This window comes from Notamacropus eugenii, chromosome 1 (genome assembly GCF_028372415.1).
Source record: "Notamacropus eugenii isolate mMacEug1 chromosome 1, mMacEug1.pri_v2, whole genome shotgun sequence".
Taxonomy (NCBI): Eukaryota; Metazoa; Chordata; class Mammalia; order Diprotodontia; family Macropodidae; genus Notamacropus; species Notamacropus eugenii.
Window position 1 is genome coordinate 587,362,410 of NC_092872.1, and position 25,579 is coordinate 587,387,988.

Sequence of the window (25,579 nt, forward strand, 5' to 3'; positions counted from 1 at the left end):
TCTAGTGGTGTCCTTACCAAATCAGAGCGTTATTCTTGCTAGAAAAGATTCAAAAACTTCCCAAATGAGAGTTTCTCAGTGGCCTAAGAAGGTGACCTATAGGCCCTTTCCAGTTCTGCCTTTATGATGTTACGAAATTTATGGTCAATAGATAGCAGAAAATTTAGCCATTGAATTTGAGAACATAAGAGCAGCTCAGTAGTTCTTTAGGCCAAAGCAAGCCCCTCCATATACCTTGCATGTGTGTGTGGACTTAGACTATCTGGATAATGGAACTATCAATTCCATGAAACGGATATTTTTGTGTATATGTACTCATTCTATTTTTCTTCCTTTACTTTTCCTCAGTACAGTCTCCTTCTTTTCCTGAATGGCCTAATTATTTCCCAGTATCCTTTATTCCCACGATGGATAATCATTGCCTATACATTGTAATTAGGTGCCAAATGTCTAGGACTTGCAGATCCATCAAAGGCTATTTAGTGTCTTTTCTCTTTGAAAGACTACAAAATCAGAATTGAGAAGAGAGAAGGAAAATATATAGAGGATATGGAACTTTTAACTGTCTCAGGCCTGGTCAAAGGGTGTTCCACAATGTAGCCTCATAATTTCAATAGGCAATATCCCATAGTGGGAACATTTTCCCCCTTTATTTGTCCTGAAGATCTGTGCTAAAGCATTAGTGCTATTATGTTCATGTATCACCCCTCCAGATAAGAAACTTCTTTTTAAGTTTTCATGGAGGCCCTTTTCTACAAAGGCATGATTCTAGTGAAAATTAAAGGCACTCCAAAGATTGTAAGGGCAGTATTTTGAGAGAAGAAAAATCTTCTAATACTTTTCAAATCATACCAACTTCCTCTAGACTAAATGATGTCTAAGGTCCCCATGAACTCTAAAATTCTATGTCAGGGCAACCCTGTCAATCTACTTAATAACATGTCTTTGAACAGCTTAATATATTAGCCTAGTTCCATGGGAGAGTAAAATCAATATAAAGCATGTATGTTCTAAGTATGCAATCACAAATGTCATGCTTTCAGAAAACCTTGACCCTGGGGGAAGAAAAGCAAACCCCTCCTTTTGGACTTTCTCATGGTGTTCCGAAAGTAGTTACTTTTGCTTTTGAAGTGCTGACTCTCAGTGGAAAATTTTCAGGGGCATTCCAGATTTGTAATTCCCAGGATCTATCATCTACTCTGATTACTCAGGTACATAATTGAATCCATAGAAGGCACATCATTTCAAGATGGAGGGAACCATAGAAATCATTTAATCTAGCCCTATTCACTTTACAGGTGAAGAGACAGATCTTTTCCTCCAACCTGTTTTTCCTCCTGGCATCCATATTTATGTCAAAGGCACTAACATTCTGCCTTTCATGCTGGCATGAAACTTCAGCATCACCTTTGACTCCTTTCTGACCCCTCTCCTACAATTGGTTGTCAAATCCTATTGATTTTACCTCCATGTCTCTCCCATCCTTCCCTTTTTACCCCTTCTAACAGCCCACATAATTAGTCCAGGCTCTTATTTATTCCCTCCCACCAATCACTACAAAATAGCCTTCAAGTTGACTAGCATTTATTGAATGGCAGGCACTACTGTACCAAGACTTCTAACAGGTCTTCATAGCTCTTTCCCTTCCAATTCATCCTATCTATCACTACCAGGTTAATTTTTCCAGTGCAAACTTCTAATTATGCTGTTCCCCAATCAAATCTTAATGATTCCCCATTGACTACCAAATAAAATCCATACTCCTTAGGTTAATATTCAAAGCCTTCCCTCCATAATCTACCCACAATGTACTTTTCTACATCCCTATATCCCCTTGCTCCAATCAAACTAGACTATTTACTATTCCTTCAATTTTTTATATTTCAGTCCCTTAACCTGTAATACACTCCCTTCTTACCACCTCCATTCATGAAATCCTATCCATCCTTCTAGAGGCATCTCAAAGTACCATATCTTCTGTGAAGGCTTCACTGATTAATTTCAACTAAGAGCAATTCCTCTGTACTTTGGTATATACATCTCACATTCTACTTTGTACCTTAGTTATTGCTTATACATGTTTCATCTTTTCCACTATGAGGGATCATGTATATTTGTCTTTTTATTAGTCAAAGTATCACTAAATATTCGCTACATGTATGAATGGACCCCAAAGAGACTGTGATTTACCCAAGACAACACAGTTAAACAAATGAGTACATCACCATTAGAGCTTGGGTTTCCTGGCTTCCATTTTTCTGTCACTCCGTGTTCAGTGCTTGGAAAGCCAATTAAATAAGGCATTGTAATAGAGAGGAATTTTCCAAACATCCTTTGATGTGCATAAGAATGGCCAATTATAGGTTTTTTTTCATTTGTTATAGGAGAGCTATTCATGGCTGTTCTTGGTTCCTAATTCATCTAACATCTTGACTGTATGTAATATGTCATTGTGGTTCTGCATGTGATCCGATGATTTTTCTTTGGTTGTTTTCAGACACGGACAGTTGTGAGAGATGGATGAGCTGCAAGAGTGAATTTTTAAAGAAATATATGCACAAAGTCATCAATGACCTTCCTAGCTGCCCTTGCTCCTACCCAACTGAAGTCGCCTACAGCACAGCAGAGATCTTTGACCGTAATAAGCGGAAAGACTTCCGCTGGAAGGATGCAAGTGGACCAAAGGAGAAGCTGGACATCTATAAGCCTACAGCCCGATATTGCATCAGATCCATGCTCTCCTTGGAAAGCACAACACTGGCAGCCCAGCACTGCTGTTATGATGACAATATGCAACTCATTACCAGGGGAAAAGGCGCTGGAACTCCAAACCTGATTAGCATCGAGTTCTCTGCAGAGCTCCATTACAAAGTAGACATTTTGCCTTGGATAATTTGCAAGGGAGACTGGAGCAGGTATAACGAAGCCCGGCCTCCAAACAATGGTCAAAAATGTACAGAAAACCCTTCTGATGAAGACTATTTCAAGCAGTTCCAGGAAGCTAGGGAATATTAATAGGGCAGGGCTATTCAGCTTTGAGGGGGAAGGTAATAATTATATACCTAGCACCTGTGACACAAATTTTCTGCACTGATCTGTTTGAAATGGGTTAATCTTCTTTTTATAGTATATATGTATATTTGTATATAATACATGTGTATTTTCCGTAAGTTACAGTATGGGTATGCATAGAGCCATGGGAATTTTTATATGAAGTCATACACACCCCTGTATGCATACAAAAAATAATGTATATGGTGATCAAACCTATGTGGAAAGGGGAAAAAAAGCCAGGAAAATAAACAGGAATAAGTAGTTGGTGTGATTAAATTCATGCTTTGACCCAGTATTTCAGAGTATAGGGAGGGAGAGGGGGAAGAGAGGCTAAAAGTTTTAAACATTATAGACACTTTTTATATATAACTTATTTAATATGAATGTGACAAGCATAACCTTTTCTCTGGAGCTATATTCATAAAAAATATTTAGTCACATCTCTTAGAATAGAGAAAGGAATTGTCCTGGGGAAGTAGAAGAGAAAGGGAATATTAATGACTTAAAAAAAACCAAACATAAATGCCAAAAATGAAAAAGAAAAACAACCTCAAACCAAATATTATTTAGTCCTAAGGCACCTTCTGGAGGTTCAGGTTTCCATAGGCCCCTTGTTTCAAATTAATGCTGAGTTTGGCGTTTCGTGGCAAATCTGGGGCCCAGTTCTTTCGATGCCATCAAAAGCCTCTGGAGTGTAAGGTCAATATTTGTTTACTTGGATGATTCTAGGAAAAGCCATAAAGGCACCAAAACTTTGAATTCTCGTCCATGCCTTAGCAGGGGCTGGAAATCACAGTAATGTTGAGCATTCAGAAGAAATAGCACTTTTTTGAGAGAACAAAATGAATAGAAAATAAAACTCACTGTTCTGTTTTTATATCACCTCACCTTTTTCCTCCCCCCCCCACCCTCATATCCTCTCAGTTTGCAGTTTGCCAGGAAATGTTGTTGTTTAAAGAAGGGCTCAGGGTTGGGGAACCTAAATTGTTTGTAATGTTTTAAGAAAAAACTGCATTATTTTTGTAAAGTATTTATTAAGTTGTTGCATCTCATGCATCAGGCAATTTTAATACATTCTGCTTCTGTAGGGTGGGATTTGGTGCAAGTAAAGGACTGCTTGGTAGGGAATATTTTACTTGCAAAACTCCAGAAAAAGAGAATCTATAAATAAAATCATCATAGTATATATGCCTGCATCTTTTATAACATTATTTAGTATCTCTTGAAAGGTGGGTTGGTATAGTAAAAGAAGAGTAATATGACTCAAATCGGAGTTCCTGCTCTGCCATTTGTCAGGGCAGCTAGATGGTGGAGTGGATAGAATGCTAGGTCTAAAGTTAGGAAGACTCATCTTCCTCCAGTTCAAATCTGGCCTTAGACATTGACCATAACTCTGTTTGCCTCAATTCCTCATCTGTAAAGTGAGCTGGAAAAGGAAATGGCAAACCACTCTAGTATTTCTGCCAAGAAAACCTCAAATAGGGTCACAAAGAATCAGACACGACTAAAATGTGTGACAAATGGAAAAATCATTTAGCTTCTGAGAGCCTATTCAGATGGGGCTAATAATATGTGTGTTACCTGCCTTCTCGTGAAGAAAGTACTTACTAGAGCTTAAGTTATCTCTTCAGAGTCCTTTGCTGGAACTTAAAGGCATTTCACAGAAGAATTTGATGAATCAATCAAAGCTGGAAACAGCAGGCCCTTTTATTGATCACAGAATCATAGATTGAGAGCTGGAAGGCATACTAGAAGCTATCTAGTCCAAAACTCATTTTCAAGTGACTTGCCAGATCATAAATGACAGAGCTGGGATTAGGTTACTTGTCTATGTCACACAGAGATTTCAGTAAAAGATCTTGGAACTTGAACCCAGAACTTCTGATTCTCAATCCAGTGCTCTTTCCTCTGTCTAGAATCATTAATGCTCTGATCTTTCCCCTTCTATTTCCTCCTCTCTGGTGTGGTCTTTCTTCCCCAAAGCACATGGCCTTTCATTCTTTCCTACCTCCCCTTTTGTCCAGTTGTTTTAGTCATGTCCAACTCTTCGCGAGCCCACATGGGGTAATCTTGGCAAAGATACTCAGGTGTTTTGCCATTTCCTTCTCCAGCTCATTTCACCAGTGAGGAAACTGAGGCAAACCAGGTGAAGTGACTTGCCCAAGGTCATATAGTGAGTATCTGAGGCTAGATCTCAACTCATGAAGATAAGTCTTTCTGATTCCAAGGACAGTGGGCCAGTTAGCCACCCTCAGAAGGGAGTATTATCAGTCATTGCTATTTTAATGAGAATTTAATTCATTGTACTACCTCACACAGAGTGATCTCTATTTAAGACTTCTCCGCAATTGTAGAGTGTGTCCTTTTTCACAGTTAAAGAAATCTTGGACGGCAGTAATTATTAGGTAGGAGACAAAACTGCTTGTCATCCTTAAATAAAGTTTTGGAGATTAGTCCTAATGGAAAAATGGGTGGGATGATGAGTTATATTAGTGTGCCATAACTTCCTCACTACTCCCATAACCTCACCTCAACATATACAGGTGTGTACACATACGCACACACAAACAGAGCTCCTCATGTGAATGTGTATATCTATCTATGTATCTACCTGGACTGCTCCTCCGAAACCAAAGGTAGTTTCTATAGTCAGCTTACAAATTAAAAACAGCTAGTTGTTACAGTAGATAGAGCTCTAGATGTAGAGTTAGGAAGTCCTAAATTCAAATCCAGAAGCAGGCACTACTGGTTATGTGACCCTGGGAAAATAACTTAATGTGTGTCTATCTCAGTTTCTTCATCTGAAAAAGACAATAATAATGGCCCCTGCCTTTCTGAGCTGTTATGAGAACCAAATGAGATAATCTATGTAAAACACTTTGCTAACCTTAAGCACTATATGAATGCTAATTACTATAATGTCAAACTTGTCTACCCTTTAGCACCATAATATCATTCCCCTTTGTCTTTCTCTTTAACTGCCCTTCCCATAAACCCACCAGAAGGGCTCTTCACCTGTTCAGAAATTCTAATCATTCCACTGCCCATGACTTTGTCCATTCAGCAGCTTCCTGTAGTTACAAGACGTAGGGGAGAGCACAGATCTATTTCATAAAATCCCCAGACTCCCTCCTTGCTTGTAAATGTAAGCACTCCAGATAGATTGCAGCATTAGGTCCTTTTCCTTCAACCTTCTGAAAACCCAAAGACAAGAGAGATGAGTGAGTCCATAAACCTATGCTAGGAAATAGCAGCCTTTGCCAGAGGCAAGGCAGAGTGAGTAAAAACTGCAAAATGGAAACTGTTCAGCACGATTCTTTGTGTACTCCTTGTTCCCCGTTTCCAAATCATCCATCCAGTTCCTTCCTGCTCTATTGAGAACTTCCATTATCTCATAGCCTGATTTCAGGGAGTTCCTTGGAGAAATGCAAACCAGTTTTTCTGATTAATGTGAATGTGTAAATACATGGCTGATTGGTTTGACCCTTCATTATTAAAATTTACATTTTAAAAGCAATATAAGTTATCCCAAACAGATTTCTAATTGGGTCAACAAAATAATTAAAATTATTAATAAAGTAGCTCTTTGCCCATTGGAAAAACCCTTCAGTTCCTCTCACCATCTTAGTACCTCACTTCTAAAAGGTTATTTATCTCTGATCTATACCAACCTGCAACAAACACTGGTTCTGAAATAGTCACAAGGGGTTTTGTGACTTATTAATTGAGTTCCTGTTCAAAACAGTCCTGTAAGAAAAAAGAGGGAAATAGTCACTGATCTGTAGTAAGTCAGCTATTGGAAGCTTCCTAGGTGGAACATTTATCTTTGTACTGAGCAAAGAGGAAAGGCATTCTATAAGGGCAGAACCTGCATTTACTTCCCAGAAGGAAGCATAATTGAATGCATAGAGAACTGGCCTCACAACCAGGAAGACCAGGCTTCAGGTTTTCCTTAGTTCCATCCTGATTCTGTGACCCTAGGCAAATCACTGAACTTCTCCGAGTTCCAGGCAACCCTCTAAGACTATAAATTGCAAAATAGGTATTAATCTGCCCTAAGAGAAGGCAGTCAGTCAATAAGCTTTTAGGAAGTATCTGGCACTGTGCTAAGTGCTAGGGAGACAAAGAAAAGCAAAAGTATCATGGGGGAAACAAAATGCAAATAATTATAGACAGACAAGATGATAAATACGAAATTAATTGACAGAGGGAAAGCATTAGAATTAAGGGGACTGGAGAAAACTTCCTATTGAAAGTAGAATTTTAGCTGAGACTTGAATGAAGCCAAGGAATTAAGAAGGCAGAGATGAGAAGGGAGAGAGTTTCAGGCACAGGGGAGAGAATGAAAATTCTCTCTCGAGTCAGCGGATGGAGTGTCTTGTTCAAGGAAAAGCAAGGAAGCCAGTGTCACTGTGTTGCAGAGTAGAGATGGAGCTGGGGGAGAGGGTGTAAGAATATTGGAAAAATAGTGGGGAGGAGGAAGGGGAAGGAGGAAGGTCATGAAAAAAGACTTTTCTATTTGATCCTAGAGGTGCTATGGAGCCAATGGATTTAATTGAATAAGGGAGGTGACATAGATCTGTGCTTTGGGAAAATCACTGGCAGCTGAGTGGAAAATGGATTGGACCCAGGAGAAATCTGATGCAGGAAGACCAACTAGCCCACTACTGCAATAGTTCAGGCAGAGAGGATGAGGGTCCACACTGGGGTAATTTCAGCATCAAAAGAAAGAAGGGACTGTATGCAAGAGATGTCCGGAGGTAAAATCAACAGGTCTTGGCAGCCAAATATAGGGAATGAGAGTGAAGAGTTAAGGGTGACCCCTAGGTTCAGAGCCTGGATGATTAGGAAGATACCTCAAAGGTAATGAGTTCTTTCAGTTTGGGATATGTTGAATTTCTTCACTTGAAATTCCCTAGCATTCATGAGATCACAAGTATGGACCCTTCAAAAAGACCTATGCTACTTAACTCATAGGGTTGTTGTGAATTCCATATGAAATATATATACGGACACTTTGCACATGTTATTATTATAAGCCATGGCATAAAGACTGTGGTAGCCTATAACTTAAAATGTTACTTATTAATCAATCCTGAACATTTCTGATGTCACATTTAGCTCTTTCGCAACTCCAGGGGAGAATACCTTTAGAAGGCCTGGGATCCCCCAAAGGGTCAGTCTCACCAAAATGTTAAGGGCCCTATCATGAGAAACAGAGATACCACTCGCCCTCTAGTGGCTCAGTCTGAAGAGACATTAAAAGGCTGAGTTAGACTGGAAAGCCCATAAAGATGGGGATCCAAGGATTTAGAGATGAATACCTTCGTTAACCCCTCTCATTTCACAGATGAGGAAAGTGAGACCTGGACAGGCTAATTCTGTTCCTTTTTCAAGTTCACACAAGTAGTCTTCAGTAGAGTCTGATTTGAGCCCATGTCCTCTTCCTATGAATCTAGTACCCATTCTACAGGAACCTACCATACAAGCCATCTTAATCACACATAGTATTTGACAAATTTGGTTGTGAATTACTTTGGTTCTTTCCAAAACTTAAAAAGCCTCCACAGAGAGTAAGAATTGCCACCACTGAAAATATTCAAAGGAAGAAGTCTGGGGTACAGAACTGTATTATCATTAGTTTAAATCTTCATACAGTTTCTATTTGATGCCAAATTCTATTAGTTGCCAAAATCCTCATACAGTTTCTGGTCTCTTAGAAGCAGCAACATGCTGGTAAAAATTCAACAACTAGCCCTTAGAAAAAAAAATTAAGAGGTACACAGGACACATTTTAAAGCTTAAACTGCATTAGCATTTTCTCCATCACTTTTTCAAGTCTAGACAATCAACAAAACATTAAGTCAAGCTCTGATTTGTGGTGTTTGCCCATTTCCAAGCTATAAATGCCCACATGAAAAATTTAACAGTCACATCTCAAGAATGCTGATATAAGCTGACTCAAGCAGAAATTTCTAATACCAATAAATTTGTGGTGAAATAAGGAAACATTCCAAATTCTGAAATAAGGTTCAAGAAGTGAGAATATCTCACAGAAGTTCTACATCTCACAAAGCCCTCAGGATTATTTCCCAGCTGTGGTAAGTCTATTGAAGTCAAACACTTAAAACTGTACCAACCTCATGTCTAATTGTACTCCATAATCTGGCTAGTTTTCTCTATGAGTATCAAGTCAGTTACCTCACCTTCTCTGACTGTGACCATTAAATGGTATGGGATTAAGATTTTCTTAATGATTTGAAGGATAGGGGAATTTAATGGGGATAGAATCAATCTCCTCCCTCACCCCCTTACATGAACCGTAGCTAAAACTTTGACCCTGTTCTATTGAGGATGGGAGAGGGAGTACCAGAAACATAGCTCAAAATACATAGTGTCTAACCATTACTGGAGAGAAGACTGGGATGATTTGTTCTTGCCTCAGAACCAGGTTCTTTCCACTTTCCTAATCCTTGTCTCCATTATTAAAGATGCCATATTAATTTGAGTACCCAGTAAGGAAGTATCAACCAAAGTGGGTGAGGTAAAATAGCGACAATGGAAGCAGGGGCTCAAGAAGATGAAAGGTAAGCAAGGTTCACACTCCTCCTGCCTATTCCAATTCTCTTGAAATACAGTCATCTGGGTCTGATCTGTAAAGTAGGAATAAAAATATCCTTCCTATAATCCGTATTTTTCCCCCAGTATATACCCATATATATTTCTTTCCTTTCAAAGTCTAGAAGGAGAGAGGTGATGGTTACACTGTAGTCTTGACTGGTCAAACAGCTTCTAGAGTTTCATGTTCAGTTTTGGACATGATGTTTTAGGAGGAATATTGATCAAGAATGGGGTAGCTAGGTAGTGAAGTGGATAGAGTGCTGGGCTTAGGAAGATTCATCTTTACGAGTTCAAAATATGACCTCAGACACTTGCTAGCTGTATGACCCTGGGCAAGTTACTTAACCCTATTGACCTCAGTTTCCTCATCTGTAAAATGAACTGGAGAAGAAAATGACAAGTCATGCCAAGGTCTCTGCCAAGAAAACCTCTAATGGGGTCATGATAAATTGGACATGACTGAAACAATTCAACACAGTCAAATTGATAAAGAGAAACAGGTTCAGAAGAGGATGACCAGGATGGTGAGAGGATTAGAATATGTGCCATATGAAAACTTGTTGAAGACCTAGGAATATTTAACTTGTAGAGAAGATTTAACTAGCTTGGGACATGAAAGTTATCCTTTGATATATGAAGATATGAAGAACTGTCATGTGAAGAGGGCTTAACCTTGTTCTAAGTGACCCAAGATGGAAAAACCAGGAGCAACAGGGGAAGTTGCAAAGAGACAGATTTAAGTTCAATAAAATGAAAAATGGTCTAACTTCTAATGCTGCCTCTTGAAGGAGTGGGTCTTTTAATCAAGGATGACCACTTGTTGCAAAGGTAATTCCCACAGACTTACAGGTAGGACAAGATGGCCTCTGAGATCCACTCCAATGCTGAGATTCTCCGATCTCGTTTTAGAGATGCAGTCTGTATTTGAGAGCAGCCTACATTTATGTCAATACAATATACAAATTAAAAATATTTATTGCCATTGGGGGACAATATTTTATTTCTGTTGACTATATGTATGAAAAGAAGCTTCAAATTTTAAATCACAAGTAGAAGCTCTGAGATTCAAATGTGCTGGAGTTGTTTTTTATGAAAGATAACAATCAACTCTCAGTTTCATGAAACAATGAGACACATTACTAAGGTTTACAGATAATTTCTGAACTTCCTTTTGGCTAATGACTTACCTTCTGTCTCCCTGTTTATCAAAGCATTTACAAGAATAGTTTCTAAGTACAGTATTCACATAATTTGTTGTTGTTGTTCAATCCTTTCAGTCATGTCTGACTCTTCATGACCTCATTTAGGGTTTTCTTGGCAAATATACTGGAGTGGTTTGCCATTTCTTTCTCCAGCACATTTTTCAGATAAGGAGACTGAGGCTAAGTGACTAAAGTGACTTGCTCAGGGTCACACAGCTAGTAAGTCTGGGGCCAAATTTGAACTCATGAAGATGAACCTTCCTAACTCCAGGTCTGCTACTCTATCAATTTTGTCACCTAGCTGCCCCATCAGCACAATTATAATAACTGAATAGAGTTTTTGCCTCTTATCCTATTCCTTACTCACCCTCTTGGTTATCCCGTAGAAGCAAAGTAGTCAATGTACAGGCAGATAGAAAGAAATGGGAGAAATAAAATGGGTCTAGACAGTCCACTAACTATAATTCATCTCTGAGTAATCAAGAGTACAAGAATGATTTTGCTCTTCCCCCAGCGAAATATCAGGAATTTCTGTATAACCTCATAGAATTTTGGAAACAATCTAATCCATCAGTGATGCTTAGGACAAACAAAGAAGCCCAATGGCTCTTTATTTTTCTAGAATTGGAAAGATCTTAAGAGTCCATTTGTCTAACCTCCTCATTTTTACAGAACAGGGACGGGGCCTGGGGAGGGTATGTGACTTGCCCAATGTCCCACAGGTAGAACTGTCAGAGGCAAGCCTTGAATCCGGGTCCTTTGACCCTAGAGCTAGGGCTCTTTCTCTAATACCATACTGCTTCCTTCACTAAGAACCCCCAGATTCTTCTCATTTTTTCCAAGGAAGTAAAAGTCAGAAAGTATATTCATTCCTGGAGAAAAATGCCTATATTAAATTTGTCACACTAAAAGGATGACCATTGTAATTCTGAGCATGTTTCTATTCTGGTCATAGACCACCAAATTTCTAAGCAGTTCTGTAATCTGAAAAAATTTACAACCCGTAACTGAACTCCTGAATAGGAGCCCAGTCTACAACATCTCTGACAAATCACCCAGTTTCCACTTGAAGCCCTCTATGATGGAATATTCACTACTTTATGAGGAAGTTATATCTCCTTGTGGATAGCTCTGACAGAGAGCTGTTCCTTTCATTGACTAGAGATATCCCTCTGTAACTTCTACATGTATACCTTGTATACAGCAGGACTTAATAAATGTTTGTTGATTTAATTACTCCTAGATCTATGCATTCAGTCTGAGTTGAACACATTGAATCCCTCTTTCATACGACAGTCTGTCAAATATTCCTGTCCCCCCCAATCTTCACTTCTTTAGGTTAAGTATCCTCAGTTCCTTCAACAACTTCTCATATAGTACAGTTTCCAGGTCCTTCATGACCATGCTTGGTCTTTACTGGAAACACTAGCTTGACTGTAATATGACGGCCAAAACCATTGTAACTTGATCAAGAGAGAATATAGCAGAACTACCATCGAGCCCTAGACACGTATGCGTCTCTTAATGCCATTTAGTATTGCATAGTATTTTTCACTGCCAATTATACTGTTGATTTGTATTGAGCCTGCAATTTTCTAAATTCCCCAGTAAACACAGCACTATTCAGCCACAGTCCCACCCACCCCCGTTCTAAAATTATGTAGCTGAAGGAATGAAAGATGCTTCCATTTACCCCTTATTATGAGCTCTGATGGGACAATTAGCCAAGCTGAAGGAATTTTATTCAAATCTTGGATGTTGACCAAGTTAAGGGAAACCATTGACACTTCACTTTTCCTAGACCCAAAGTATCAGGCAAATTAAATTAGATACCCTTGCAATTTGAAATGTTTAAAATTATTGAAGTAAAATATTGGGAATTTCTAACTACTAGATAGGCATATAGTTAAGAAAAAGCTTTTAAGAACCTAACAGAACCTGGGAAGTAATCTGGTCTACTCCTTTCATTTTACACATAAGAAAACTGAGACCCAAAAAGTTGTCATTGTTTGACCAATGTCAGTCGCTTTGTCAGTGAAAGAGGTAGGACTGGATCTCAGGACTGCCGGCTCAATCATCCTGGACAATACTGTGATCAACAGTAGAGACCAAATTATTTCCCAGCTATTTGAAATGAGACAAAAATAACCCAGTCTCCCTCAATTGACTCTATCTAAGACAACAGGTACCAGGAAAGAATAGTTCCTAATGCTCATGGATTGAAGTGCTTTCTATTATGAATGACAGAATCTCTTTCACTCAAAACTGACATCTTCCTTGGAAAAGGGACCTCTAGATCCAACAAAATTTAGGGTGTATATGGTAAGAATTTGCTTCCAATTTTCAGAGGTCAGAGTAAAATAGTCTTAGATCTTAATGAGGAAGAGCATAAGTGGAAGTAGAAGTAGGTCATATTTAACGGTATCATAGATTTAGAGCCAGAAGGGATCCTAGAGGCAATGAAGTCCAAACACCTTATTTTACAAATGAGGAAACTGAGGTGCAGAGAAGTTAAGTAACTTGCCCAGAATCACAAAGCTAGTTAAGTGCCTGAGGCAGAATGTAAACTTAGGTTTTCTTGACTCCAAGTCCAAAGCTCTGTCCACTGTGCCACTCAACTCCTGTCAAGTTATCCTGGTTGATCATAAGAATAAAAGTCTCTTGGCTTTGCTCTCATTTTATTCTCTGGTTGATCAGGAGAACAGAAACTTTTGAACTTTGCTTTTTGGTATTTTGGAGGATTGAGGAGCAAGGAACAGATGATTCCTTTAGCAGGCAAAGGTGACCAAAAGTCACTCTCCCCACCCTGACTCCTCTCTCTCTCTCTCTCTCTCTCTCTCTCTCTCTCTCCTAATTTTCTCATGTCAACATAAAATCATTTAAGCACACAAACCATGTTTTCAGAAATAGCTGCATTTCATATTTTTTAAGGTTACTGGTAAGTCTATTCTCATAACCTATGAAGCATTTTGGATATATTTGTATGTTACTACACTATGTGCCCCTATGTGCCTGATAATTAGCTTTGTAAGGGTGAAAGTCATGGAGGGTCAATTAAGTCTATCAATCGAATCTGCATGCCTCATACATACTACATATTGGTTTGAGAATACCCTACTGATTGAATGAATCAACTAATTAATCAAAGACGTTGGGCCAGAGGTTCTTAACCTTTTTTTATGTCATGGACTCCTTTGGCAGTCTAGGGCAGGTCTTCTTAAACTTTTTTTCAATCACCACTCCTTTTTGCCCAAGAAATTTTTACATGTCCCTGGGTATATAGGTTTATAAAGTAGGTCTGCAAATCAAATATTTACTGATAATAAATCATAAAGAAATTTTTAAAAAATAATTCTTTGGTATATATGTGTGTGTGTGTGTGTGTGTGTGTGTGTGTAATTTTACAATTTATTAAAGATGAAAGCATATTAGCCTACTAATGAGATGGTTTGCTCCTTTGTTTTGTTTAAGAATTAAATTTTGGTGGGATATTTGATACTATAGGACATAGAGCATCTTCAGTGTTTTCCAGAGTTGATTGATATTTTGATTTTATAACTGTCAATGCTGAGAACACTGCTTTGCATAAATATGTAGTACAAAAAAGGCAAAAGTGTGTTTAGGTCATTTCAGAAATTGTCAAAAATTCTGTCCTAATCCCCAGCCAAAATTCATGTAATGATTTTTTAGGAAACTCAAGTTTTAAATCTGTATCACTTGATAACTTGGCAAATTCTTCTTGAGCTTTTAATGGCAAATGACTGACGTTTTTTATTTCAATTGAGTATGGTTTATGAACCCAACTTAGTTGTTTAGAATCAAAATTTAGAGGTAAGTACTTCTGAAACTGTGTCTCCAGACACTTCAGATAATCAATTGTAACTCTTACAATTAAATTTTGGGGAATGTTATTTTCAGTTATAAAATCAACTGTAGCTGTAAACCTTTCTTCAAAACCATTCTCCACTGTATTCTTCCATATGTTACTTTTTTAGTAAAACTTTTAATTTGATCTTTTAATATAAAGTGTTTCATTTTTTCCTTGAAGTGACATGTTTAAATCATTGAATTTTTTGAAATTATCTGACAAGAGGGTGGAGCCAAGATGGCAGAGTAGAAAGACTCATATACTCTAGCTCTTCCCCCACAGTCCATAAAATACCTGTAAAAAATGACCCTCAACAAATTCTAGAGCAGCAGAAGCCACAGAACAACAGAGTGAAAGAGATTTCCAGCCTAAGGTAGCCTGGAGGGCCAACAGGAAGGGTCCATCCCACAGGGTGTGGAGTGGAACCCAGCCCAGCCTTGGCCACTGGGCAGGGACAGGACCAGAATAGGCCTCAGGGCAGAATCTCCAGCAGCAGCAGCAGCAATTCTCAGATTCCTCAACCCACAAATGCCTAAGGCAGTTTCAAAGGTCAGTGAAAAACCTTTTTCATCTCAGTGACAAGGGAGCAGGGTCCTCTCCTAGGTCTGGCCCCAGGCAGCAGTGGCAGCAGCAGCATCCATTTGGGGAGCCCTCAGCCTAAAGCCCCTGGATGAACTGAGCAGCTGACTTGAGCCTAAGCCCTGAGCAAATGCCCTGTCCTCTGCCTAAAGAGACTGGGGGAATTGAGCAGTTGATCTGAATCTCTCTGTGGGGCGTGACGAGGAGTGCTGGCACCACAGAACTGGAGGTAGTTATGGAGTGGGAATTCTACTACTTGCAGATCCTGGGCAGAAAAGTTTTTTGTTGCTCCCAGACCAGTGCACAGGCCAGGAGAGGAGTAAACTTCTCTCCCTTGATTGGACCACCTTGGAGGAATGGACAACTTACAGGTCTCCAGAGTATACTCTCCTCTTGACAAAGGCCTCAAAAGTCAAATAACTAGCTGAGAAAATGCCCAAAAAAGAGGAAAAAAATAAGATTATAGAAGGTTACTTTCTTGGTGAACAGGTATTTCCTTCCATCCTTTTGGATAAGGAATAACAATGCTTACCATCAGAGGCCTCCCAAATAAATATGCAATGGTCTCAGGCTATGGAAGAGCTCAAAAATGACTTTGCAAATCAAGTAAGATAGGTGGAGGAAAAATTGTGAAGAGAAATGAGAGAAATGCAAGAAAATCATGAAAAGTGAGTCAACAACTTGCTAAAGGAGACCCAAAAACTGCTGAAGAAAATAATATCTTTAAAAACAGGTTAACTCAATTGGCAAAAGAGATCCAAAAACCCAAAAAGAAGAAGACTTTAAAAATCAGAATTAGTCAAATGGAAAAAGAGGTTCAAAAACTCACTGAAGAAAATAGTTCTTTAAAAATTAGAATGGAGTAGATGGAAGCTAATGACTTTATGAGAAACCAAGAAATTACAAAACAAACAAAACAAAAGAATGAAAAAAATGGAAGATAATGTGAAATATCTTATTGGAAAAACAACTGACCTGGAAAATAGATCCAGGAGAAACAATTTAAAAATTATGGGACTGCCTGAAAGTCATGATCAAAAAAGAGCCTAGACATCATCCTTCATGAAATTATCAAGGAAAACTGCCCTGATATTCTGGAACCAGAGGGTAAAATAAATATTGAAAGAATTCACTGATCACCTCCTGAAAGAGATACAAAAAAGAGAAACTCCTAAGAATATTGTAGCCAAATTCTGGACTTCCCAGGTCAAGGAGAAAATATTGCAAGCAGCTAGAAAGAAACAATTTGAGTGTTGTAGAAATACAATCAGGATAACACAAGATCCAGCAGCTTCTACATTAAGGGACTGAAGGGCTTCGAATATGATATTCTAGAAATTAAAGGAACTAGGATTAAAACCAAGAATCACCTATCCAGCAAAACTGAATATAATACTTTAGGGGGGGGAAATGGTCATTCAATGAAATAGAGGACTTTCAAGCATTCTTGAGGAAAAGACTAGAACTGAAAAGAAAATTTGACTTTCAAACACAAGAATCAAGAGAAGCATGAAAAGATAAACAGGAAAGAGAAATTATAAGGGACTTACTAAAGTTGAACTATTTACATTCCTACATGGAAAGATAATACTTGTAACTCTTGAAACTTTTCTCAGTATTTAGGTAGTTGGAAGGATTACACACACTCACACACCCAAATATATATATATATATATATATATATATATATATATATATATATATATATATATATATATATATATATATATATATATATAAAATGTGTATAGACAGGGAGCACAGGGTGAGTTGAATAGGAAAGGATGATATCTAAAACAATAAAATTAAGGGGTGAGAGAAGAATACATTGGGAGGAGAAAGGGAGAAATGGAATGGGGCAAATTATATCTCTTAATAGAGGCAAGGAAAAGTTTTTTCAATGGAGGAGAAAAGGAAGGAAGTAAGAGGGAAAAAGTGAAGCTTACTCTCATCACATTTGGTTCAAGGAAGGAATAACATGCACACTAAATTTGGTATGAAAACCTGTCTTACACTATAGGAAAGTAGGGGAAAGGGGATAAGCAGTGTTGGGGGAATGATGGAAGGGTGAGCAAATGGGAGAAGGGAGCAATTAGAAGTCAGCACTCTGAGGAGGGAAAAGGTCAAAAGAGAGAACAGAAGAAATGGGGGGCAGGATAGAATGGAGGAAAATATAGCTAGTCTTACACAACATGACTATTATAGAAATCATTTGCAAAAGTACATATATATATAGCCTCTATTGAGTTGATTGCCTTCGGAATGAGTGGGGAGAGAGGAAGGAAGAGAAGTTGGAACTCAAAGTTTTAGGAAGATAGGGATAAGGGAAGGGAGGGGTGTTAGAAGAGAGGGCAGATTGGTGGAAGGGGTAATCAGAATGCTTGGCATTTTAGGGTGGTGGGAAGGAAAAGATGGGGACAAAATTTGGAACTCAAAATTTTGTGGAAATGAATGTTGAAAACTAAAAATAAATAAATAAACATTAAAAAAGAAAAACACATCTATAAAGAGATTATCTGTTAAATGCCATAGTTTTGAAAGCCATTATGAAAAAAATGAACAAAATTGGATTTCAGCTCGGTCAAAAATATAACAACCTCGTCTTTCAATTTTAATAAACTTTGCCCTCTGGAGAGCCACCTTGCCTCTGCATGTAATAATAACCTTTTGTATTTGCAGTCCATGTCTTTCCAAAGGGTTTGAAAGCAAGTGACTATTACAGGCATGCCTTTTAAGGAAGTTAATGATTTTTAATAATATCATAAAGTACAATATCTAACTCTGGTCATTTTTTTTTTGGCTATGAATGCCTCCCAATGGATCATGCAGTGAGTAAAAGTGATAAATTCATTGACACCAGTTTTCACTTTAGCTACAAATTCAACATTCTCATCCATCATTGCTCCAGCACAGTCTGTACAAACCCCAATGCAATTTTTCCACTGCAAACCTCCATTTGTGAAAAATTCATTGACTTTATGATATATATATATGTATATGCATATACATATATATGTATATATATATATATATATATATATATATCTTTCCCTCTTGTGTACCCTTCCAAAGGGTGACAAAACAATAATGCCTCATGATACTTCCTTCATAAGCATATCTTACATAAAGTAACAACGGTGCCATGTTAGAAATATCAGTTGTTTCATCTAGGTGAATTGCAAACTTTGGTCTTCCCTTAAGCCTGGTGTTAAGCTGCTGGAATTTTCATTACTAATTTCAAAAATTCTTTTGGAAACAGTATCATTCGATAAAGGAATTTTATAAATTTTGTCCCCATACATTTTCCCATCAACTATTTCTGACAATTTAATAGCAGCAGGGAATGCAAGATCTTCTCTTATAGCATAGGGATTTTTAGTTTTTGCAATTAAATAAGAAGTTTTATAAAATGTAAGTAAATACTTTTTGTTGACACTAATAAATTTCTGAAAATACTGTTTTTCTCTATTTGAAGATTTAAAAAGTTGTTCAAAATATTCCTTTGGTATTAAGATGTAGTTTTAGTTTGGCTGGTTTCATGCTTTCCTCAGCCAAGACTTCATTATAAATTAAGCAAAGAGGTTTCCCCCCATCATCAACATTATTAGAAGCAAATCCACATTGCAAAGATGATTCAACATAATTTCTTTTTCTTGTCAGTTTAAGACTCTGTTGCATTGTCATCAGTATTTTTACCTCTTCTGTCTAAATTTAGCCACTTATCCATAACCAAAAAAAATTGTTGTCTTAAAATATAAACATTGCTAATAATTTCTCAAATAAACACTAGCTTTACTTTATGAAGTTACATTTGTGCTTAATTTTAAAAATCGGATGCTCACACTTACACACACATGGAACAGTGATAGTGGAGAAATATTATTAAAGGGCTTTTGTTTGTACTTGCTGCAATTAAACATTTATGTTTCTGTAAAAGAGGGAGATAACAGCAATTTTAAAAATCAACATTCGAACATAATACAATCCAAAGATATATTAATTTGATACTTATATGCTGAGGAATGACAATAGGAAAATATTCCAAGTCTTTATTTTCTGTAATTAAACTATTATATTTCTGTAAGAGCAGAAAACTTTGAATATACAGTAAAAACACTGCCATTCACAACATTAGTCTTAAATTTGAGCTGAGGTGCTTATGGCAGTGTTGGTTGGTGCTGTGTGGTGTGAGAGCATGCGCAGTGCAAACTGTGCATGTTGTATGTTCAGAACCAAGGCTTCAGTGAAGTTGTGTGATGCGACATAGGCAAGCACTGCCAGAAACCCCTCAGATTCATTACATGTTTGATTTTGAATTGATTTTTGGTCATTGTGTGTTTAGAAACCATTTACTGTTGCCAAATTCTTTTCAGTCTCCACATTCAGTCACACAACCCCATATGGGACTGTGACTCACAGTTTAAGAAGTGGAGTCTATGGACCCTTTTCTCAGAATAGTGTTTTAAAACGCATTACAAAAAATAATAAAGTGTGTCACAAAGTAAACCAATTGTACTGAAGTAAAATGTAATGTTTTTATTGCTCAAGTTCACAGACCCCCTGAACTTTTCCAAAGACCACTCTCCATAAGTCCAAAGACCCATGTTTAGAACACCTGTTTTAGCACTAAGTGCAAAAAGGCCTTTGTCAATTTAGAAGTCCCTGAAAGCCACTGGAAGAAATGGAGCAAAGTTGTATAGGAAACCTGTTTGGACTAGTTGAAAGACTTGGTCACATATCTGTGGGGCTTACATAAAATCGGGAAGCTAGTCTGGAATCAAGAATTCAAAATGTCTGGCTGTGGAGAGGAAGAAGCAGATCTGGAAAGAGCTGGTGACCCCGGGGCAACAGGCAAAGGGAGAAAGAAATAGAAAGACTGAACTATGGCAGAGATCTCAGAGGGCCATCAGCTTTATAGATGACTCAGAGCAGAAAGCATCCACTGAAGCTACCAGGTTTGTATTCATCTCTTCAAGAGAGAAAAGGGAAGTTCTGAGAAAAGATCTAATCTTTTCCCAACTTGTTCTTCCAGTGCCTGTCTATTGACAGACACTATTACATACTCTGCTTTTTTTTGCTCAAATGTTTCTTGTAACTTGGATTTTGCCTCAACTAAAGAGACCAAATATTAGCTAGAGATAAATATAAATTTAAATTAAAGCAGATAGCCAAGTCAATGCCTAAATTATTGAAATTTTCCTCACTAGGGGTTCTGAGCAATTGTGATTTGAATCCCAATTTTTCAGTTTAATATGAATTCTGAAAAGTGGCAGAGGAAGGAACCATGTGCACCTGGAGGTCTATTATATTGTCCCTAGACTTAAAAAAGAACTAAGTATTGTAACAATAGGCTGATTACATCTCTAGAAACAAAGTGGGTAGGAAAGAAAGGATTATCACAATCTATGATTTCCTGTACCCTCCATACTGACACCTATATATGCTCTTGTTCCACCTTTCTTAAGCAAAATTGTATATTTAATTTAAAGAATTTGATATTCAGGCTCTTGACTGACTGGTGCCTAGAAGGTCTGAAAGTTCAAGTCCTAAACAGATTTAGAACGTAGCAGGTTTGGCAATGGGTCTCCTGACTTCCACCAATTGGTGAATATTCCATAAAGGCAAGATCATAAAGGATATGAACACACATGATAGAAATCTAGAGATGAAAGAGATCTTAGAGGAGATTTAGTCCAACCCTCTTATTTTGCATATGAGAAAACTGAAGCCCAAAGAGGCTAAGTAACTTTCCTATGGTCACACAGATAATATGTGACAGAGATAGGTTTTGATCCAAGGTCCTCTTATTCCAGAATAAGAGAAGAGATATGAGATAAGGAGGTGGGGTAAAATAGATCAAGAAAGTATAAAAAAATCTATCCAAATCTGTGAAATATGTGCATATGAGCTATTTGTTATTACTCTTCTGCTAGAATATTTGAAACAATATAACTATTCCTGAGGATGAAATATGAAGATGGGAAACAGTTACAGAAAAAACTGAAACTGACTAGCCCACATGGGAGTTACATTCATGACCTTGTCCTCATTAGTTTGTTGATATGACAAACTAAGCTATGCTGATCAAACCCCCATGAATATCAATCTTTGCTTGGAATAAAGAGATTTATACAGTCTGTTGAGAGTGAGTTTTGTTGATCAAAGTTTTTCAAAGCTAGAAGGGAACTTAGAAATCCTCCAGTCCAATAAATTCATTTTACAGATGAAGAAACCAAGTCCAAGAGAAATTAAGTGACTTGTTCAAGCTACAAATAATTGAGCATTCTTTGCATAAACATCTATTTTCAATTGAAAAGCTGAAAAGTCAATGAATCACTGTTTTCACCATGCCTCTAGTATTTCAGATATTCTTAAGCAATTCTGTAGTGAATTTAAGCATATAGGCTTATATATGTACCTTTCTGCACAGGGCTATAAATTAATACAGAAAGTGTTTGGTTATTAATTTTAAAGCTGATCCAATATTTCAGGTTGGTTAGGGATTAGAAGAATGGGGACTTTTTCCAGGATCTTGAAGACACCCAGTAACAAATTTATAGCAATGGCAACTTCCATTTGGACCCCACCAGAAGAACAAAGTTTAGATACAGATCTTTCCTTTCAGATCTCTGTGTAGGGATTTGGAAAGTCAAACACATGGGACCATTGCCTTGCCTGGACTAGCAAAAACAACATCATCCTTAACCATTTTAGCGACAGGATTATTGGCTTTCTTTGAGATACCCAGCTGCAATAGCAAAACCAGTCATGGATTTTATGACCTGGCTAATTTTCTATCAGTTCTGGGAATAATAAATGTCTCCTGTATGGATGTTCATGTTTGCCTTCAAAATGAAAAGCCCATTAATAGTACAGAAAATCACTTCATTCTTAGCCATACAGCTTATGAATGATTTTTGAAATATGTCTTAGACTGACCAGAGAGCAAAATTCCTAGAATTAGGCAGTAAAAAGAATCGTTTGATTTGTGTGTGTACATATACACACACACACACATAATATTTAAAGTATATGAAAATAGAAAGCTTGTTTTATTTCTAAATGCATTTTATGCAGCTAAATTTCTACATAGCTAAATATTCCCTTCTTATATGTATCTGCCCTCTAAAGATAACAGTCTAAATATTGTCAGCCTTCAAGGCACTAATGAAAAGGAGTACTAACAGATAATATTCACAAATTACACAAAAACACCGTAATTTTCTAATTAATTTTATTTGCAATGCCTTCTGTACCTGCAATTGTTCTCTGCCCCTCAAGCACTGACCCAAAAGATAAAGACTGACTCTTACGTCAGAGACTGGCTTAGAACGCAGAAGACCCAGGGGCACAGTTGAGAAGTTTCTTCCCTCCCTTGGCTCATAGTTCCCATTCTGAAAATTTGCAGGGAGAAAAGGTATACATAGTACCCTACAGTATACTCAAAAAGGCTCCTCAACTTGTAAGGCAAACTGCATAACCTTATAGGAGGAAATTTTGTTAAAAAAAGGAAAATAAATGGGAAGTATAGAGGGTACAATGGAGAGAATGCTAGCACTGAAATCAGGAAGACCTGAGCTTAAATCCAGCTTCAGACACTTACTAGCTGTGTGATCCTGGGCAAATCACTTTAATCCATCTGCCTCAGTTTCCTCATCTGTATAATGGAGTTGATGATAACAGTACATACCTTCACGGATTGTTAGGATCAAAAGAGATAATATATGTAAAATACTCCCCCAACCTTGAAGTACTACGTAAATGTGAGCTATTATCGTTGTTCTTATTAATTAGCTACTATTAATCCCAATATGCCAATAGATATATAAGCTCATCAAGGTCAATATTCCTTCCAGTGATGCAAATCACAACCAGAAATGCTTGCCCTTTTGGTGGTTGAGTTACTTTAGTCATGTCTGACCCCATTTGGGGATTTTCTTGGCAAAAATACTGGAACAGTTTGCCATTTCCTTCTCCAACTCATTTTACAGATGAGGAAACTGAGACAAACAGGGTTAAGTGATTTGCTCAGGATCAAACAGCTAGAAAGTGTCTAATGCCAGATTTAAACATAGAAAGATGAGTCTTCCTAGTCCCAAGCCCAGTGCTCTATCTACTGTGCCACCTAGATGTTCTATCCTCCGTGAAATGTCAACCTTGTAGGGGTCTCCCTTAGATTCTCTCCACTTGGTGTGGATAACAATGGTGCATCTGGGTTGTCCAGAGTGCTCTACTAGTCTTAAAGATGTATAGACATCCCCACAATCACAGTCTGAGTATGGGGGTTTCCCTGGCCAAGACCTTTCCCTAAAAGTTCTGTTAAGGCTCACCTAACTTCTTGACACTTGAAAGGGATGAGGAGCACGAAGTTTTTCTCTTTTTAAGGAGGATGCCCAGGCCAAATGTGTTGGATTTTTTTCCTTGGAGTAAGCACTCTCATTTAAGTGACTGTCAAAAGGCTGAATGTGAGGTACAAGAATGGAGGTAATACAGATGGCTTTTTGTAACAGTAATAAATGCAAGTAGGAAAAGCTCCATATATTTTCATTTATTGAAAATGCTGGAATATTTGCCCCATTTCTCTTTTCTTTCCTATTTGAGTAACTAGGAAAAATAAAGTATCTATCTCCACAAAATCTTTTGCTTGGACACTTTTCTTCCATCTACAAAGCCCCCATCGTAGCCCAGGCTCTCATCCACCTTTTGCTGGGGAATAGTGATAACTCCCTAATGGGTATCCCCTTTCCAATTCAGCCTCCACACAGCAACTAAAATAATATTCCTAAGGAAGAGTTATTTCAAGACATTTCATTGGCCTATTTTTTTTGAGGATAAAATACAAAGTCCTCAGTTTGGCATTGATATTTACATAACTCTCCTTCATAAGCTCAGGTCTTGATATATTTGCTATTCCCAAAGTTGACATTCTATCTCCAGCCTTTGGTCCTTTTTCACTAGGCTGTCCCTCATGTGACAAATGGACTCCTTCTCCTCTCTGTTCTCTTCCAATGTTTAACTTTTTTCAAAACTCAACTTACTCATCACTTTGTAGAAGCCTTTCCTCATCTCCCTAGTTAGTAGTGATTTCCCCCTCTTCAAACCATCTTGAAGGTACAGATGTATATAAATGTTATATCCACAGAAAAATATAAGCCTCTTGATAGCAGATACTGCTTTTTGTTTTGTTTTAGAATAACCAGCACCTAGTAGAGTGCCTTGTACATAATAGGCAGTTTGAAAAATGCTTTCTGAATATAACTGGAGTAGTTTAGTAGATCTTGTTGCCACCCTAGTCAAAAGTATGTTTTCTGTTTAGCTTTTTACTAAAAATATAAAACGTTTCACTAACAGCCCAATATGACAGGCAGCCTCCTGTACTGGATAAGATATTGGACCTACATTCAAAGCCTGCTTCAAACACTTACTAGCTCTGAGATGGGCAAGTCTCTTAACTACAGAACTCTCCAACAGCCCTTGATTTTGTTGATTATATCCAACTTATCCTCTGTATACCTAGTTTTTATTGTTATTTGCATGTAGTCTCCTCCGTTAGACTTTGAGTGCCTAGAAAGTCTTCTGTCTATCATTGTATCCCCAGCATGTAGAACAGTGCCAGACACACCGTAGATGCTTAATAAATGCTTTTTTACTGACTGTTGACAAGGTAGATGGCAGAGTGCTTTATAAAGGCAGACTGCAGAATTTTCCAGTAAATTTTACCCAACATTGTAATTGCTCTATTACATGAAGAATCAGTTCATCCTCTTGTCACACTTTTCCCCTCAAGGAGAAAAAAGTCCAGTTTCTAATAGATGTTTGGGTGATCCTCTCAACTACTAGTGCCATCCCTCCCTCTCAAATCAAATTGTAATTAGGTGCTTTGTATTTATTCTCTTTATTTTTATTCTGCATATACTTGTACGTATACTTGTCTCTCCTCCTTTGTTCCTATCTTTTACAATGAGACAGCTCCTCTCCTTTCCAAGGCCAACTCCTCTACACATCCCATTTTCTCCAGCAGATTTTCCCCTGAATCATTTCCTTTTTCATATATCTTCAACCACTGAATATGAAATAGTTTCTTCACTACTGCCTCCAACATGCTCAAGTCTCCTTCATCCTTAAAAACCTTCACTAGATTCTACCAGTCCTTCAAGTCACCATCTTTTACCTTTCCTCCCTTCCTCAGTCAAACTCCCAGAAAAAGTTATATTTAGTGCCTCCACTTTTTCTTCTCTTATTCATAATTCATATT

At 37.7% G+C, this 25,579-nt stretch overlaps 1 protein-coding gene and 1 long non-coding RNA gene across 4 annotated transcripts in view; one reads left to right on the plus strand and one right to left on the minus strand.

Annotated features, from left to right (window-relative positions):
- ISM1 (isthmin 1) overlaps positions 1 to 4,242 on the plus strand; it is a 98,370-nt gene extending 94,128 nt beyond the window's left edge. Inside the window, exon 6 of the mRNA XM_072634472.1 lies at positions 2,498 to 4,242. Coding sequence (XP_072490573.1) covers positions 2,498 to 3,015 — 518 coding nt within the window. The 3' untranslated portion in view covers positions 3,016 to 4,242. The remainder of the gene's footprint in view (positions 1 to 2,497) is intronic.
- Positions 1 to 25,579, minus strand: part of LOC140520517 (uncharacterized) — a 48,688-nt gene that overhangs the window by 10,297 nt on the left and 12,812 nt on the right. Inside the window, exons 2-4 of one of the 3 annotated variants that reach the window (XR_011972546.1) lie at positions 6,726 to 6,801; positions 6,070 to 6,248; positions 4,663 to 4,758 (exon numbers count right to left, since the gene is read on the minus strand). This is a non-coding gene — a long non-coding RNA (uncharacterized lncRNA). Of the gene's footprint in view, positions 1 to 4,662; positions 6,249 to 6,725; positions 6,802 to 25,579 lie in introns of all 3 variants that reach the window. The other 2 variants (XR_011972544.1, XR_011972545.1) reach the window with 2 other exon arrangements.